Genomic DNA, 20,003 nt, shown 5'->3' with positions numbered 1-20,003 from the left:
AGGTTAGACATTTAGATAAAAAGTTTGATAGATGTGCACAATTTATGTGAATTTTTTTTTCAAAATGACAGTCTTGAGAAATCGTTTAGTTAAAGAAGGTGCATCCAGTAGAAAGACATTTTTCAACATATAAAAATATTTTAAATGGAATTGAAACATTTTTGTCCCGTAAAATAATATAGAATTATTTTTTTTTTATAGATATAAAAAGTTTATTTTATAGAAATAAAAAGTATAGCTTTCAAAAATCGAAAATCACTGACAAATAAAGATTATCAACTTATTTCGAAAGAATAAATTTTTTGCTTTTTCATTTGTAAGGATTGAAAAATTTAATTACACTTTATAGATATTAAAAGCAAAATGTACATACCTAATTACAATTTTTCAATTCTTAACGAATAAGAAAGTGTAAAAATGTATTCTTCCGAAATAAGTTGATAATTTCTGTTTTCAAATTTCCAACTCAAATACTATTCTTTTGTTAACCATAAAAATGCAGCTTTTTCTTCTTATTTGTATAAAAAAAGTCTTAAAAATGTTAATTTTCTGAAAATTTTATATGACGTTTACATTTTGTCATTAAAAGAAAAAAAAAAGACGGCAATTTTCTCTACCACAGAATATTCTCATCGTGTTATGAAAAAAAATATATATATAAATGTCCGTAATTAAAAACTCCTTTTATGAAATTGAAAGAAACGACAGAAATAAAAAGTTAAAAAGAAAAGAATGTCATATTTCCATTTTGCAGTTTAGATAACATTATAATATAAATCCTCAAAATATTTACCGCACCTTTCAAAAATATCGATATTATTCTTTACGTAAAACTTGATAAATTAAGGATGTTCAAACCATTATACATCACCTCAAACCAAAAAGTGATGTTTATCTTCAAATAAAACTGCAAATAAAAATTTATTTTACCTTTTGAAAGATCCATTCCTAAAATTATCAAAAAAAATGTGGTGTATTGTTTTATATCGGACTGATTTTTAATGTAATTTTGTCCATTGTACACGATTTCAAGTTTCTAAATTACCAGTCAGTTCAGAATTTTGAAAAAAGTGGGGGTAAAGACCCAAAAAAAATTATTTTTAGGGTTTTTCAAAACAATTTTTTAGTTGTTTACTCACACTTTCCTCAAAATCCTGAATTGCTAGACAATTATTTCAGGATCCGGAACAGTATTCAGAGGACAAAAATACATTAAAAACCACTCCGATATCAAAAGTAACCAAAAAATTTTTTTGGAGCTCTTTACCCCTACTTTTCTCAAAATCCTCTATTTTTTCTTCTTGTACATGCGGGTCTTCAAGTGCTGATATCTCAAAATCCTTTTTTAATTTGAAACCTTAAAAAATTGTTTTATTTTATTCTTTTCATTTTCACAAAAAAAAAGTTTTTCGACTCTGAGCGTTGACGCTAACTTCAGGGATCTTAATATTCTGTTTTTCTTTAAATGATATTTTCATTCAGTTTTTACAAATATTATGACTCATTTTTTTCGAAAGATTCTTCACAATTCTGTTAGTTGTATTTTGTTATTAATAATTTGTTCAAAAGTTATTGAACAAGTAAAAAATAAAATTTGTACATTTTAGATTTTTAAACAAAATTTTAATTGAAACAAAGAGAATTGTAGAGAATCTTTCAAAATAAATCAAAATGAGCTATTGTTTGTCTAAATAAGATAAAAATTGAAATTTTAATAATTAACTTTATAGAAGAAACACAAAATTTGAAATTTATTTTGTGTTAAAAACCGCTTCTTTAGTTTGAGGTTATGTCAGGAATTTGAACTTTCTTAAAAATTAATCAATTACAAACTTTCAAAAAATTTCTCTTTACATATAATTATTATTTTAATAATTATAGTTATAATTATTATATATATTATAATTTTGAATTAATATACGTGACCTCGACAATTAAAAGAATCCTTACGTCCGAAATCAAAATTCAAAATGGCGGATCCAATATGGCGCCGAAAACTGTAAGAATTAAATGTATTCGTTTATGAAACATTTCGCAAGTTCATCGAATTTGCTTGATACTCGTTACTCGGAAGTTTTTGGGATCGTTGAGCATGAATCTAAAGTCAGATTTTCGAAATTTAAAATGTCGGATCCAATATGTCGGACAAAATTTGGAAATTGATTCAATGTTGCTTGAAACTCGGTACTCGGGGTTATTTATAGTCATTGATTATGAATCTAGCATCAGATTTAGCCCAATTGGGCCACAGTTTTCTTAAAAATATCAAATTGATACTAAAGTGGATTAAATTGATACCAAAAATTTGGATCAATTTTTTATTTGATCCACATTTTTTTTATCAATTCGTTGCAATATGATACTTTTAAGTTAACAGTAGAATTTATAATTTTTTGTTTTAAAAATCTAATGACAAATTAGATATCAACGACCCTCGAAAATTCCGAAATAATGAGTTTTCTGCAAATCCAACTAATTTTTTAAACTTCATTCGCCATATTGGATCCGACATTTTGAATATTAAAAATTTGATTTTACAGGGTTCCTACAGAAATCCGAATTTAAAATTCCATACGTTTTCCATGATTTCCAGATCAAATTTTTAGGAAATTCCAGTGGAATTTTAAATTTAATTTCCGCGTCGTAAAATGTATATTATCTTAAAATTTCTAATACGTGTCACGACTCACGAACGAGGCTTTATATTCCCGCGCGAATTAAAAAGACTGCAATGAAAAGTTACAGCTTACATAAAATTATTGAAAAGAAAAAATGGAAAACAGGAAAAATTTAGAAACTTATAAAAAAATCCAGGTCTTTTCCATAATTTTCCTGATTTCCAGAAGCATTTTAAAAATTTTAAAAATTCCATACCATTTCCATGATTTCTAGATTCTGTAGGAACCCTGATTTTAGATTCATGATCAGTGACCCCAAAGACCAGAAAAAAGAGTATCAAGCAAACCTGATGAAGTTGCAAAATGTTTCAAACAAATCCGATCAATTCTTATAAATTTTTACTCTCTTGATATTTTTTACTTTTTTAACCAAATGTGCCCTACTTTAAAGCGCTTTTGTAAAAAAAAGTAAATGAAGATAGAGATGCTCGGTTAATTCCATTGAAAGGAGCCTATCTTTTTCTATAAGAATCACCCAAAAAGTGAAAATCGATTTTTCCGATCGTTAAAGTCCAGGTCACATATAATATTAATTTACAATACATACAATGCAGGTTAAATCAGATAATTTTTTCAAAGTAACAATAATTACTTTCAACCAATTCTATACAAAAGAGCATTTTTATTCATAGTTCACTGTATTATAAATAAATAGTAATTACTTAATTACTATTAATAATCCCCATAATCATAATTTTTATAAAATTATAAAAATTACAGTCATATTTTTTTCCCTTCTTCAACATCTTTTATATACGAAGCTTACATTTAAAAAAAACTGCAAAAACCCAGTTGTCGATTTTGCATAACAAAAAAAAATGTAGTCAAAGTTGGTATTTTTCTCATTGTAGCTGAAAATTGATTCGATTGCGGAGTCTCTTTTTCATAATGACAAAAATATATATATATATATTGTCGGCGAAACCGCAGACTTTTTAAATATAATGAAGAAGAGGCGATAAAGAAAAGAAAGAAGAATAAAAAAAAGTTGAAAGAAAAACTCACCTTTAGAGCTTCTTCGTGGGTGACAGCCCGAAAGGGCGTGCCGTTCACTTCCAAGATGGTGTCTCCTGGCCTGAGTCCAGCACGTTCGGCCACCGAACCCTCTTCCACCCTCGAAATATAGACTCCCACTCCTGAGAACAATTCACATATTCTCCATTAGTCTCTATAAAATAGCTGTTTCTATATTTTATGTAATAATAATAATAATGATAATAATCGGAAAAATGTGCACTAATCCATTCCACTCATGGCGCCCATGTGCGCATTCAACAAACCAGATTGCATTTTCCACTCAACGTAATGTTCATGCAATCGGGAGAAAAGCTTCAATTTCAAGGTCTTTCAATTTATCTCGTTCCATAAACTCAATTGGCACTGATTCCACTACAGAGTCCTAACTAATCCCTCATCCAAGGATTCCTTCGTGCTTTTTCTTTTTCTTTTTCATTTTTCCACAAAATTTTCAAACTTTTCTCATTTCAATTTAAAAACAATAGCGAATTTGTATTCAAATACATGTTATTCTCATGAATTTTTCCCTCTATTAATTAGTCAATTCGAATTCCCAGTTTTTTTTCAAATTTATAAAATTTATTTTACTTTGAAAATTTTTTTCTTCTTTCTGCTTCAAAATTTATTATGTTTTATTTTTATATGCTTTTAATTCATCAATTTTATTGCTTCAAAATTTATAAGGTTTACTTTATTTTTTATATAATTACCTATTTTAATTTTTAATTTATTCAAAATTTTACATAGAGTTTAAACTTTAAATTAAACACAATTTTCATATCGGAAAAATTTAATTAGCAAAATATTAAATATAATTAAATCTTTATAAAAAATTCTACTTTGACTGAATTATTATTTTTCAAAATATTATAAAAATTTAATTTGAAAGCACAATATTCACGCGTCTCTAAAAAATAAAAAAAAATAAAAGAAAAAACAGTTAATAAAATAAAAGGTAAACAAACAAAAAAAAGTAAAAGAATAAATAATAAATTGTTATTAATATAATAAATAAAATAATAAAAGGCAAAAAATAAAATAAAAGAAGTAGAAGAATAAATAAATAATAAAATTTAAAAAAAAATTTTTTTTAATTAAAAAGCAAAAAATGAAAAAATAAACAATGGATAAAAAGTGAAAAATAAAACATCAAAAAATAAGTTCATAAATAAACATAATTAATAAATGGATAAAAAATAAGTATAAAACAAAATAAAAAAAGCTCCAAGAAACCAAAATAAAACCTTCTAATAAAACTTAAAGAAAAATCCACTGAAACTTCTTTCATTTTTTTCAAAAAAAAATTCTACTTTCCATTTATCATAAGTATTATAGAGCGAAACTTGGGAAAAAGAGTTTATATTTACATGTGCAGTTGACACATTTTATTTTGTTGTTTCGACCCATTTCCCCCTCTCCCCACCCCCGCAGGACTCAAACAAATTCACTTGAAAGATAAAACAATTCAACATTGAAAAATTGCACTTTCAAATATATTGTAAACAGAAATTTAAATGGAAAATTGTGAAAATTGAAAAGAAACGAGAATCTTAATTTTTCAAATGGAAAAATATGTAACGGAACAAAAAAAAATTGTGACTTAAATAAATTGAAAACATCTCAAGTAGAGTAATATTCATTAATTGAAATCGATCACATAAATTTGTTTTAACAATTATTATATTTTTTTTATTTATTTTTTCCTTTTTGACAGAGAATTCCTTGTCAAATGCATGAAAAGAAAGAGAGAAGTTTAAATTGGAAAGCATTTTGGCAATTGAAATTTTTTCTTTTTTTTAAACACAGAAATTCGTGCCATATGAATTCTTTCTCTTTTATTATTGCAAACTCTTTGCATATTTGTTTTTAAAAAAACAAGTCGTCTAAGAGAAAAAATAATAGAAAAATGTAAATATTCTCTAAATTTGAATTTGTGAAAAATCTAGTAATTCAAGTTAGTAAAAATTTTCACTAATTTTCTGTATACTGTTATCAACATTTAATTTTTAATGAAATACCTATACATAAAATTATGTTAATTATAAGTATTGGTAATATATTTGTTATAAACATTTGATTGTTATAAAATTATATTGATTATATATCATTTCCTTCAATTATATTTGATTATAATTTATAATATTATTGGTTTTTTATTTGGTATAATATAAACATTTGATTGTTATATTATAAGATTAAGGGGCTGTCCATAAATTACGTAACACGTTTAGGGGGGAGGGGGGGTTCGAGAAAATGTTATCATATGTTACATGGGAGGGGGGGGGTCAATCATCATTGTTACGTAATATTTATAAGGAACTTAATCTCTTTATAATGGATAAATTTTTGAAAAGCTGTCCCTTGCCGCCACTTCAATATAAGTAAAAATCGAATCATTTCGCGAACCGATTCTTGGGAATAATATAGGTACAATTTTTATTGTTAAAAAATCAATGTTATATTTTTGGTTGTTCAGTATGATTAATAAAATTATTCCTCTAAATGTTTTTTATATTTAACTTAATTTTGTATTGCTATTGTACGATATAAATACTAAAAATAGCAGTAATAAACAAATTTGTTTCGAAAAACGTTAGTAAAAAAATATTTTTAAAAATTACGTAACATTGATAAGGAGGGGGGGGTGTAAAACGATTTTGTTACAACTTGTTACATAGGGGGAGGGGGGGTTCAAAATTTCACTAAAAACGTGTTACGTAATTTATGGACGGTCCCTTACGATACATATTAATTATAATATTACAGAGGTGAAATTTTGTACTTTGACTTTGACTTTCGATTCGATTTTGACATTAACATTGACTTTTTAACTTTAACTTTGACATTCAATTCGATTTTGACATTGACATTGCTTTTCTAACTTCAACTTTGACTTTTAATTCGATTTTGACATTGACATTGCCTTTCTAACTTCAACTTTGACTTTAAATTCGATTTTCACTTTGACATTGACTTTTTAACTTTAACTTTAATTTTTGACTCTAATTGTGACTTTAATATTGACTTTTTGATTTTAACTTTGACTTTTAATTAAAATTTGACTTACACATTGACTTTTTGACTTTAACTTTCACTTTCGATTCGATTTTAACATTAACTTTGACTTTTAATTCGATTTTGATTTTAATATTGACTTTTTAACTTTAACTTTGACTTTTAATTAAATTTTGACTTACACATTGACTAAACATTGGCTTTAACTTTGACTTTCGATTCGATTTTGACTTTGATATTGACTTTTTATTCTAACTTTGACTCTCGATTCGATTTTGACTTTAATATTGACTTTTTGATTTTAACTTTGACTTTTAATTAAATTTTGAATTTCACATTGACTTTATGACTTTAACTTTTACTTTCAATTCGACTTTGACATTGTCTTTATGACTTTGACTAATTTGAATATTAATGACTGACTGACTTTTGAACTAGTAAATTTTACTAATAAATAGTAATTTACACTACTTTATTAGTAAAATTTACTTATTCAAAAGCAAAAAGTCTGTCACTGATTCAAATTTACTAAAACTTGTAACCTCGATCAATAAATTAGCAGAAGCTTACTTTACTAACTAAAAATTTTGTAAAAAAAATTGTAACCCCAACAAATATTTTCTCTCAGTATATAGATTTTTAACTATATTTCATTTAGTATATATTTGAATAGTGTTTTACTATTAACTTTTTGTATAAAAAAGCGACTATAAAATTAGTCGATATTTTTACTAATGTAAATTAGTAGACTCATTTCCACTAATTCAAATTTAGAAAGTAAATTTATTTAAAATTCAATCAATAAATTGAATTTTAAAAAAACTGGTTTTAAATGGAAAATGTGAATTTTAAATCTTATACAATTAGTTCATATATTAGTTGAGTACCAACAATGTTATTACCTTTTTTTATAAAAATACTTATTGTATATTTCCTACAATATTTGTTTTGGCGAATTTTAAGAAATAGAAAATACTCTTCTATATTTTTCAAGAAAAATAAAACATATTTTCGTAGATTACAGGGATTTCTAGGTTATTCAGTATGTAGTTTAATCAGAGCACAAGAACAAATTGAAACAAGATAAAATCATAGTGTGTCTACAAATTTCACTTGTAATCTGAAAATCAGAGTTCCTCAAGACCCGATTCCAGTGACCTCCAACCTTTTGGTCTTTTATTAGAAGAGTCGTTCGCAAATCTAACGTAAATCAGGTCGCCATGTGTGGACATTTAATAAAGAGAACAGATAAATATATATATGTGTGATAAAATGGGTGATTATTAATGAAAAAAAGGATTAAATATATTCAAAAACAAGTGCGAATGCATATATTATAAAATAGATGGTACACAAAGAAAAATAACTTTTGGCAAAACTCAGTGGTTCATTATCACTATATCTAATATTTACATTATTAAAAAAATTAATTGAAAATATTATTTAACATCTAAACTACCTATTAAATTACTTCTACTTATTCATTGTTTATTATTACTAAATTTTTTTGATTTTTAATTCAATATGTAAATTATAGATGTTTTTGTTGTCCGATCTTCGTGAATAAAACATTTACAAAAACTTTCCATATTACAAAGAAGAGATAACAAAACATTTATAATAACCCACGTCGAAAAATTCCATGGAAGTACCCCCTGGAAATTCTGCAAGTTTTTTCTTTTAAAAATATTTTAACATTTCCAGGGTTGTCATAAATCAGGGAAATCAGATATTTTTATTAAAGTACTGGAAAAAATTGAATTTAGAAGCTACAAATGATTGCAGAAATTCAATTTATTTTCAAAAGTAATAAAATTCTTCGCAATAATTTAATTATGTTCAAAAATTTTTTAAAATGCCACGTCAAAATTTCAAATATCTTTAAAAATAATAAAATTCTTCTCCAAAATTCAATTATTTTCAAAAATTTCAAAAATTTTCCTCAATTCAGTCATTTTCAATATCGTCTATTTTATAACAAAATTTTTCTAAAGATTTCAATTATTTAAAAAAGTTGTTGATAAAATTTAAAGCAAACATTAAATTATTTACATAAATAATAAAATTTTTTACCGAGATTCAATTATTTTCATGAATAATAAAACTCATCACAGAATTTCAATTATTTTTAATACAATTTTAATCTAACTCCTCGAAAAATGTAATTATTCTTAAAATTTTTTTTAAAATTCGTCGAAAAAATTCAATTATTTAAAAAATTGTTGATAAAATTCTTTATGAGGATTCAAATTTGAAAAACATTCATTTATTCAATAAATTATTTAGGTATTTTTATATTTAAATAATTTTCAAAAATAATTAAATTTTGAATATTTTTGAAAATAATTACATTTTTCGAAGAATTTATTTTAAATTGTATTAAAAATAATTTAAATGCTGTGAAGAATTATATTATTTATGAAAATAATTGAATTCTTGCAACGAATTTTATTACATTTTTTTTAAATAAAAGAAATTTTATTAAAATAATAGTTTTTGAAAATATTTGAATTTCAGAGAAGAATTTCATTATTTGTGAAGTAAAATTGAATTCTTGCGCAAACAATTTTTGAAAATAATTACATTTTTCAAGGAATTTATTTAAAATTGTATTAAAAATAATTGAAATCCTATGAAAAATTGTATTATTTATGAAATTAATTGAATTCTTAGAACGAATTTTATTACATTTTTTTAAATAATTAAATTCATGTTAAAAATTTTATTACTTGTAAAAATAATTGAATTCTCGGGAAGGATTTTATTAAAATTTTTGTAAATAATTTAATTTTTTTTGAAAAATTTCATGGAAATTTAAATTATTATAAAACATGAAGATATCGATTACTCCAAATCGTAAAATTTTGATAGTGATTATTAGCAATGAGATTATAACAATTATTATTAGCAGATTATTGTTTATTTTTACCAAATAACATTATTTTTTATTTAGTAAAATTTTCGATAAATGAACAGTTTTTAATTTGAATTGTAGTAATTCAATTTTCAATAAAGAATTTAAATTTCAATTTAATTGCGAAAAGAGTTAAAATTTTTCTATTTTTAAAAAATAACTTAGTAAATTATTTTTCTTTGTGTGGGAAGTATAAGATGATCATTTGACATGACAATTATTATCGTGCAAAAAATGTTGCCGAAAAAAAGGCAAGTGATATATAAAGGGATGTTAAAATTTTATATAGTGATGTGATTTATAATGAACATGCTTTTTGCACTCATACACACTCAGATTATATAAAAAATAAAATTAATAAAATTAAATAAATTCTAAAAAAATCTATTAATCCTTGCTTACCACTCACTCTTGGTATTTTTTCTTCGTTTCTTACAGAATAATTACATTGTGTTACGTATTAAGAAAAGAAAATTATAAAGATTTATAATCCTTACTTTCGTTTTTGCTTCTTATAACAATCAGTAATTTTTATAAACATTTATACTAGATCTTGAATTTCTTTGTAATATAGTAGCATGTGGTAAATAAGGATTAAATAGAAATAAATAATTTAAAAATATTAATTTTAGTATAAAAATTTTAGATTACAAAAAATGATTCTAAGAATAGTATAAAAATATTAATATCGGAGTATTGATACCAAATTATTAAAATAAAAACATATTAATAATATTAAAATATCAATATATCAAAATTTAATATAAAAAATATATATAGATAAACGACAAAAAATTGTAATATTAAAATACACAATTTCTTCTCTTTAGATCAAAAAATAGTTAATGTAAAATATAAAATTACTGAATTTCATAATAAATTTGAAATTCACAAACATAAAAATTTTCTTATTTAATTGCAAATTTTCTACAAGAGAAGCAAATTTATTTTTCTTCATGATCTTTGTTAACTATATTTATATATTAATAAGAACTTTTAAAAGAAAAAAAAATAAGAATTCGACAAAATGAATTACAATTCAGAACGGTATTTAACTGAAAATTTCGACATTCAAATAACTTTCAGTAGTGATTTTCTGAAAAGGTCTACTTCACCTCACGTACGGCCAAAGCTCATTTCAATCCTCTACCTATTCAAGATTTTCCAAAGCTTGAGTCACAATTTGAAAAAAAAATCTCTCCTTTCAGCAATATACAAAATGTGAAATTAAAACTTTTTTCCATAAATGCAAATATCGAGCAAACAAGAAATTATGAATAAAAAGCTGAACAAGGAGGATAGAATTTAAATCATCAATTTTTAATATCAGGTATTAATATTAATTTTAATAAAACGTAGTGAAAAGGACTTTTTCACACACATATTCAATGAACGAAAAGGCATTTTATTTTAAAATTTAATAAACAGATTATTAAACCTGGGCTATTCGATGCGTATTAATATTTTTAAAATCATTATTTTTATATGTTGAATATTTTTTTACAATTTATTTTATTTTCACAATTTTATTTAATCTGATCGAAGAAAAAATTTTATTAAAAAATTTAATAAGCAGATTATTAAACTTGGGCTATTTGATTTTCAGGCCTCGGATCGACTTTAAAGTGCAAAAAAAGTCGCTTTAGGGGGGGGTATAGTTAATTCGGTGAAAAAAACGCATGTTTTTTAGAATTTTTTTTTAGCGATACGCAGAAAGTTAATTTATTTTATCACTTTGCATATAACATTGCAACATTTGAACAATATTTTTTTAAATTTTGATTTAAAAATATTAAAAATTGAGCGAGATAATGAGATTTTTCTCAGCCGCGTCAAAAAAAAATGATTTGCGGTGTACACTCTAACTCGCAACAGAATCATCCAAAACAAAAAAATCAAAATGCATTTGTTAAAGGAGATGTTTTTTGAGGTATTATCGGAAGGGATTTTTTTGTTTTTTTACTTTTCGATTTTCCGTAGCACTTGAAAGCCAAAAAGTCGATTTTCACTGTAAAAAATCGATTAATTTGTTATTGTAAAATTGGTAATTTTTTAATAAAAAAATAATGGCTTCCGATGTTACCTCAAAAAACTTCTCCTTAACAAATGCACTTTGATTTTTTTGTTTTGGATGATTCTGTTGCGAGTTAGAGTGAACACCGCAAATTTTTGGAGGCGCCTGAGGAAAATGTTAGAATCTTGCTCAGTTCTTAATATTTTTAAATTAAAATTTAGAAAAATATTGTTCAAATGTTGCAGTATTATATGCAAAGCGATAAAATAAATTAACTTTCTGCGTATCGCCAAAAAAAATTCTTAAAAACATGCGTTTTTTTCACCGAATTAACTATACCCCCCCCCCCTTTAGTCGATTATTAGTATTTTCAAAAATTTATAATAAAGAAATTCTTAAAATTACATTTTTTAAAAATATATTTCAATCATTTTTAAAAGATAATAGTTTTTCAATTATAAATATACAAATGACAAATTTCCAAATAATTGAGGCCTTGGATCCAATAACTCGCCCGACGCTCGAAGGCACGCGCTAATACCAGTCGGGTAGCAGTGAGTGGCCCAGAGGCGCTCACTGCTCACTGACTGGCAGTTGCGCGTTCCTCCGAGCGTCGGGCGAGTTATTGGATCCAAGGCCTCAATTGAAATTTGACAAAATTTTTTTTAAATAATTGAATTTTTGAAAAATATAATTTGTATAAATTAAAAAAGGGACCATTCAAGTATTACGTAAGCATTTAAGGGGAGGCGGGGTCTCTAGCTATTGCTTATTTCCATTAGAAAAATTGGCGCTAATGCATATAAAAAATCTTACGATGGGGGTGGGGGGGTCTAAAAACCTGAAAAATATGCTTACGTAATACTTGAATGGCCCCAAACCAATTTTTTGACAAATTTTAATTATGTAAATATTTCAACATGACTGTTTTCTCTAAAATGTTAATAATTGTAAGAAATTTTAACGATATTATTTTTGCATGCATTTGAATTTTTTGAAATAAGTAGAAATTGAAAATATTAAAAAATTAATTAATTAATTAATTAAATTTCAAAAAATTGGAATGAAAAAAAAATTCTAAGAATTATTTTTTTCAAAAATATATTTATATAATTTTTAAAAGTTAATTTTCAATTATTCAAAATATTTTAATTTGTACATTTCAAAAAATTAATTAGAAAAATTATTCAAAAATAATTTTTGAAACATTTGTCTAATTATTTTTCAAACCATAAAAATTGAAATAAGTTGCATTTTATACTAAAATTGTGGTATTTTGTTGTAATATTTGAAAAGAAATTTGAAAAAGTCGCAAATTTTTAAAAATAAGTCGAAAAAATTCGTATTTTTTTTAAATAGAAGAAAAAATTCGAGAAGTTATAATATCCGAGGCCTGGATTTTTGCAACAAAATATAAAATATAAATTAAAATACAAAATACATACATCTTTTCTTTTCGCTGATATTTTACTAGTGATTCTATTAATAATTTGCAGCAAACATTAAATTAAAAGTTTAATAATCTGTTTGTTAAATTTTGAAATGAAATTTCTTTCCGTATACATTATATAAAATTATGAAAATAAAATAAATTGTAAAAAAAATGCAGAGCTCGAACCAGTGAAACTATTTAAAAATACGGACTTTACGGACCAAAAATGAAACATTGCGTAAATACGTACAAATTACTGACATAAATTTTTGAAAAAGTTCTTTGAGAATTTTCAAATTTATTTGTTTACAATTCAATTTTACAAAATTTCAATTATTCGCAAATTCTTCAATTAAATATATATATATAAATATAAATATATATATATATATATATATATATATATATATATATATATATATATATATATAAATATATATATATATATATATATATATATATATCAAAAAAAATTAATTCCACAGAATTGTTAACTAAAAATATGAAAAATTAAGACTTTTAAATATTTTAATTTGAAGCCTATTCAAAATTCAATTATTGATCAAAATCCACGCTCTAATGGTTTTAATATTCAATTATTATCTAAAATTTTAACTGAAATCTATTTTTAAATCAATTTTTATCAGAAAATTCTACGAGAATTCAATTAAAAATTTTTAAGAATAATTACATTTCTCGAGGAATTCGATTAAAATTGCATTAAAATAAAATAATTGGAATTCTGCAATGAGTTTTATTATTTAAGAAAATAATTGAATTCCTAAAAATAATTTTATTAATTCTTCTCGAAAATTTTATAAAAATAGTAGATATTGAATATCATTGAATTTAGGAAATTTTTTTCAAATAATTGAAATTTTGACAAGAATGTTATTCAAATTTTTGGAAATAATTGAATTTCGGAGAATTTCATTATTTCTAAAAATAATTGAAATTTTGTTCCGAATTTAAAAAAATTTTTGAACATAATTGAATTTTTTCGAAGAATTTTATTACTTTTAAAAATAATTGAATTTCTGCAATCATTTGTAATTTCTCTCAAATTCTCCAAATTATATCTCGTACAATTTACAAAATTTTTGTCTTTTTTTTAATCAAATTACGGACTTTACGGACCTTTTTTTTTAAAAAATTACTTTTACGGACTTTAAGAAAATTAACGGACCTTTACGGCATTTACGAACCTAGTTCGAACCCTGAAAATATTACCATAAAAATAATTAATTTAAAAATATTAATATAAAAAAGTTTATAAAAAATAGATAAAATATAAAAATAAAATGAAAATAATAAGGATAATAATAATCCTACTAATAGTAATTAAAAAATAAATATTACTCAGATAAAATTAGTTAATAAACAAAAAGCTAAATTTAAAAAATGTATAGAATAATTATTAGTCTCGAAGAGAAATATTTCAAAATAAATTGAGGTGAAATATACATATAATAATATATATATATGTTTGGAAGATGCTTATTTAACTTAATTAGAGCTTAAACCGTTTATAGATAGCGATGGATTATATTCTGACAAATAATGCAAGAAGGGATTACATTATAATGCCTAATTAATCTTCAAGGATGAAGGCAATAATTAAGATAAGATAAGCGTTAATAAGAGATAATGAGAAAGGACAATGAATAGTGTATGATAAGGGACAATGGAGCAAAGATGGATCCATCGAAATTCCTTTAATGAAAGGATCTCCCTTCATTATATGATGTAGTAATTGCAAAAAGCAAGTAAAGCCGCTCTTGCTGCAAATCCTATTTTCGCCAAAGAAGCTTTTTATTGTGCCGTTTGTATAAACGTTAAGCATTCGTTTTAATTAAAATGGCATTAATTTAAAACATTCAGAAATAAGCTATGAAATTTTCTGAAAAAAAAAGATAATTAATCTTGTTAGCCTAATATTTAAGTTAATTACAGATATTACAGTGAGTTTTTCTACATTTAAAAATAAAATATGGGATTAACCCGAAATAAAAAGTTAAATCATTCTCCATTACAAAACTTACACGACTAAATTGTAAATAATACACATTTGATAACAAGAAAAAAAATTTAGCAGAATTGGCCAAAAATGGTAAATAATCAAGATAATGTTTTTAAACAAACTTTAAAAATAATTCCTAATAAAATAACTTTGTTGACTAAATGAAAGTAAGAAAATTAATAATTAATAATAATTAATAATAGAAAAATTAACATGACCTAACCTCAAAATTCATCTTCTGACAATTTTTACTAATACATGGTCAATTTGTCATTTTCTTTAAAAATTATTCACACTAATACTGTTAAATGTACAGTTACTTTTTGTAATTATCACATTTTTGCAACAAAATGTTAAAGATTTTGTGTGCAATTATGAAATTAATCGAGGAGCAACAAACTGAGACACTTTTTTTTCATGAAGAATAAACTAGTCAAATCAACGACTAAAAAACACGAACTACAAGAAATATCTGCTCATGCGCAGATGTAAAAGATTAGACAGGAAATTCGTATTAAAATTATTCAAAATGATTACTTACAATAATCCAATAATCAAAAGAGTAAAAATAGAAAACATTTTTAAATAATACAGATTGAGAAATTAAGTGAAGTGAATTAAAATGTATTACACATATGTATTACAGAAAAGAAAAATTGATTTACCTAACCTCAAAAATCATTTTGTGACAATTTTTACGATTTCAGGGTCAACTTGCAGAATTTTCCAAAAATTCTTCACACTGCTAGTAAAAATACATTTACCAATTACGATAATTACTTACTTGCAACAAAATGTAATAGATTTCATGTCAAATTTGTATGAATTAGTTCAAAACGATGTGACAAATTTTATGTGGTAGAAAAGTAGTAGGTTTTTTGACGTAGCCTTACCACTTGAGTCAAATTAACAGTCGTACATTGCGCAAGCGCAGAAAGTTAAGAAAAGACCGCGAAAGTGAATTCGAATTCAAATTTAGTGAAATAATTTTTATAGAAATATAATCCTATAATAACACTAGAACATACCTATTATAAATAATAATATAAATATTATTTTATAATAATAAAAATATTATAAATATATTATTACTATATATTATTTCAATATAAATATTACAGCTATAAAATAAAAGATAAATATTTAATTTTCTCTGATATCTGTAATTAAGATATTAATTATTTTTGAAAGTATTTCCAAAAAATATTACAATTCAGAATTAAAAAAAAATTTACAATAAAGTGATAAATCTATTTAAAATTCACAAAAATTATAATTTATAAATGAAGAAACAAGCAAAAAATTATTTTTAAAAATGTAATTGATTCTTTCATTTTTAATATTACAAAATAAGAAATTAAAAACTATTTAAATTTAAATAAAATTAAATTTTAATATTTCTTTCAAAATTCAAATAGAATTTAATTATAATTCAATTCAATTAATATTATATATTGTGTATAAACAATGATTTATAGTCATATATGTTAAATAAATAATACTATTCAATAATGAAATGAAAGTAGGTAATCCATATCATCGATTTTCGTAATAATATTATTTATTATTTAATAATATTAGTTATACATTTAATTAAATGTTAATTTACGTTTTAAATAAGTCAAGTTTTTTGGAAATTAAAATTTTTTTTAGAATAAATTACATTTTTTAATAAATTAAAATTTTTTTTAAAATAAATTTAAATTGTTAACTATTATTTTAAATTTAATGTCCTAATTAAATTTTAACTTATTTTCTTACTTTTAATTTCTATATCTACTCTTGTCACATTCAAGATATTTTAATATTTTTTTTATCGATTATTATTAATAATTAGAAATAGTTCCTTTTTCCTAATACTAAAAATATATCCTATACAATTCATGCAAATATATATAATTAAATTTAACCTTTTATTTTTAAGTGAAAAACTATAAGTTTTGAAAATAGAAAAGTTAAATCTATACAAGAACATATAAAAAAATTTATAAATAAAAATTCCAACAAATAAATATTAAAATTATTTATAATGTTATTAATAATTATAAATAATCAAAATATAGTATTTTATCAATATAAATAAGTAAATAAAAAAGATAAATATTTTTTTATATACCGTATATTATACAAATATATTTTGTTTCATTATTTATGCTAATAATTAATGACCAATTTCAACTGTTAAAAAGTAAAATAAAAAAAAGATTATTGTTTCAACCTGATACAGTTATTTTAATAATAAAATTATAAAACTAATTTCGTGAATAATAATTTCAAAAATTAATTTTCTCTATAGTGATTAACAATTAATTAATACCTAACTAAATTTTAAAATTAACAAAATTAAGAGCGAAATTAATTTTAGTGTGAAATTAAAAAAATTTATTATGACAATCAATCTGAAAGCAGAAATATAAAATATAATTTATAAAGATTTTCTATATAACGAATACATGAAAAGCACATAAAAATGTAACTTTTGCAACAGTCCATTCTCATTTTCGCACCTGAAAGAGGAGGATAAGAAAGAAAAAAAAGAGAAAGAAAAATTTCTGTCACGCATAATTCAAACAAGATTTCGAAATAGTTCACGTTCGTGTATAGGGAAAGAAGCCAAAGTATATAGAAGAAATAAAGAACACTTGGTGCAACCGAAGCTGGTTTTAGAGCATTAAATTTTAAAAGAGAGCACACACTAGGTTCAACTTCCTATTGCTTCTCCTCTTTTTTTAAAAAACTATATCAAGAAACTGGAAGGAAAAGTGTGAAATGGAGCAAATGTTATTTAAGAATTATATCATCTCCACCGAACACTTTAGGAATTTAAGTACATCGAACATTTATCTACATTATACACACGACTTTAAAACTCATTTTCCCAGAGAAACCACATTTTTTATAATTCTAGTTTCATACTTAATGAATAATAATTCTTCTTTTCCACTTTTTTTTTCACAAAAAAGAAAATGCCCCCCATTTAATGTTGTACAGTACTTTCTTTAATCAATTATTAATTTATTAAAACAGCGATGATACTAAATTTTAATCTCTCTTTGCAATTTTTAACTAGTTCCCACATGGCAATTGCTGCAAGATTCAAATGTATAAGATTGCTACAAATAATTTTATTATATAGTAAAATATTATATGTTAATACCATTTTATGCATAAAATAAAATTTTTAGCCGCATGTTTGACGTAAACTTGCAGTAATTTTGCGGTAAGCTTGATGCACGATTAAATGCAATCTGAGTTGACAAATTACCTTCGTTACAGAAATATATGTAGATAATTTTTAAGATATATTAAGTTTACGAATAAAAAATAGAGTAAAGTACGGATATTTCTTACACATTTTGAAAATTGTATCTAAATTCAATAATTACTGATATTTTCAAGCAGTTTTTTGATTTTTTAAAACACAAATTTTTCTTTATTCTTAACTTTATTTAATGGACAGTTACTTTTGATAAATATTCAATTAATGAGAATGAAAATACGAAAGATATGTATTGGGCCATCTTCACAGTAAAAAGAAAATCTTATTTTAACAGCTTGTGACTGTTACAGAAATCAATGTTAATTTTTTCGACCACTTTTCTCTTAAAATATTAAATAAATTAAGCTAGTTTTTTGTGAATAACTCTAAAATATCATAAAGAAGGGCAGTGATGTGAAAAAGTTTTAATATTTTTAAAATTATTTATTAAAAAATAACTTTAAAATTACCAGTTCTCAAAATCACTTTTAATCAATTTCTTGCCTTTTCCGATTTCAAAGTATTTTTTATAATTTATTTTAGAATTATTAAAACTTTTGCACATCACTGCTCTTCTTTATTATATTTCAGAGTTATTCACAAAAAACTAGCTTAATTTATTTAATATTTTAAGAGAAAAATGGTCGAAAAAATTAACATTGATTTCTGTAACAGTCACATGCTGTTAAGGCACGAAAGCTGCCTTAAATTAAGATGCAACATTTTTAAGACAGTCAATGTTGAATTTACGCACGTTTTTCGTATCCTTTAATATTATAGCAGACAGTGTTGAATTTAAGGCAGCTCTTAAATTAAGATTTACTTTTTACTGTGTTTTAAAAATTATTTGATTCAAGTTTGAATTACATAATTTCCAGTCTTGGTTGCAACATTATTTGCTTGATTTAATTATATCATTTTTTTATTTAAATAATTTTAATTTGATGTAAATTACGAGACGCATGACTACTCCCGAAATATTATTTGACATATAATAATCATTTGACATAAAACCATTTAACATAAATTTCATTTGACATAAAGTCTATGTGGTATAAAAAATATTTAATTTGAAATTCATTTGACATACATTTCATTATAGGTATACAATATTTATATTGCATAAATGGCATTTAATATGATATCCATTTGACATATATTTCATTAGACATAAAATTTATATAACATATAATTATGTAATTTGACATAGAATTAATTCAACGTATATTTTATTTGACATAAAACTCATTTAGCATAATTTCCATTTAAGGTAAAAATACACTTGACATGACTTTTTTTACATAAAAATCAAAATATGTCATTTGACATAATATACATTTGATAAAAAAAATAAATTACATATAGTCATAAATTTGACTTAACATACATTTCATTTGGTATAAATCTCATTTAATATAATTCTCATTTAACATAAAAGACATTTAACATAATTCTCATTTGACATAAGTCATTTGACATAAATTTCATTTGACATAAAAGATAAAAGTCATTCAACAAAATTCTCATTTGACATAAAATTTATTTTATACAAAAAGATTGTGATTATAGTCAATTTTAAAATTCGCGCCTACATTTTTATGTCAAATGATCTTTATGTAAAATGAAATATATGTCAACTGAATTTTATGAAAAA

At 23.3% G+C, this 20,003-nt stretch overlaps 1 protein-coding gene across 7 annotated transcripts in view; it reads right to left on the bottom strand.

The window, feature by feature from the left end:
- Positions 1–20,003, bottom strand: part of LOC122507326 (whirlin) — a 240,588-nt gene that overhangs the window by 155,745 nt on the left and 64,840 nt on the right. For all 7 annotated transcript variants that reach the window (XM_043619982.1, XM_043619986.1, XM_043619987.1 and 4 more), the window contains one exon: positions 3,684–3,814. In XM_043619982.1, coding sequence (XP_043475917.1) covers positions 3,684–3,814 — 131 coding nt within the window. The remainder of the gene's footprint in view (positions 1–3,683; positions 3,815–20,003) is intronic.

The sequence above is a fragment of the Leptopilina heterotoma genome, unplaced genomic scaffold, assembly GCF_015476425.1.
Source record: "Leptopilina heterotoma isolate Lh14 unplaced genomic scaffold, ASM1547642v1 Lhet_46, whole genome shotgun sequence".
Taxonomy (NCBI): Eukaryota; Metazoa; Arthropoda; class Insecta; order Hymenoptera; family Figitidae; genus Leptopilina; species Leptopilina heterotoma.
This window is presented reverse-complemented; position numbering and strand designations above follow the sequence as displayed.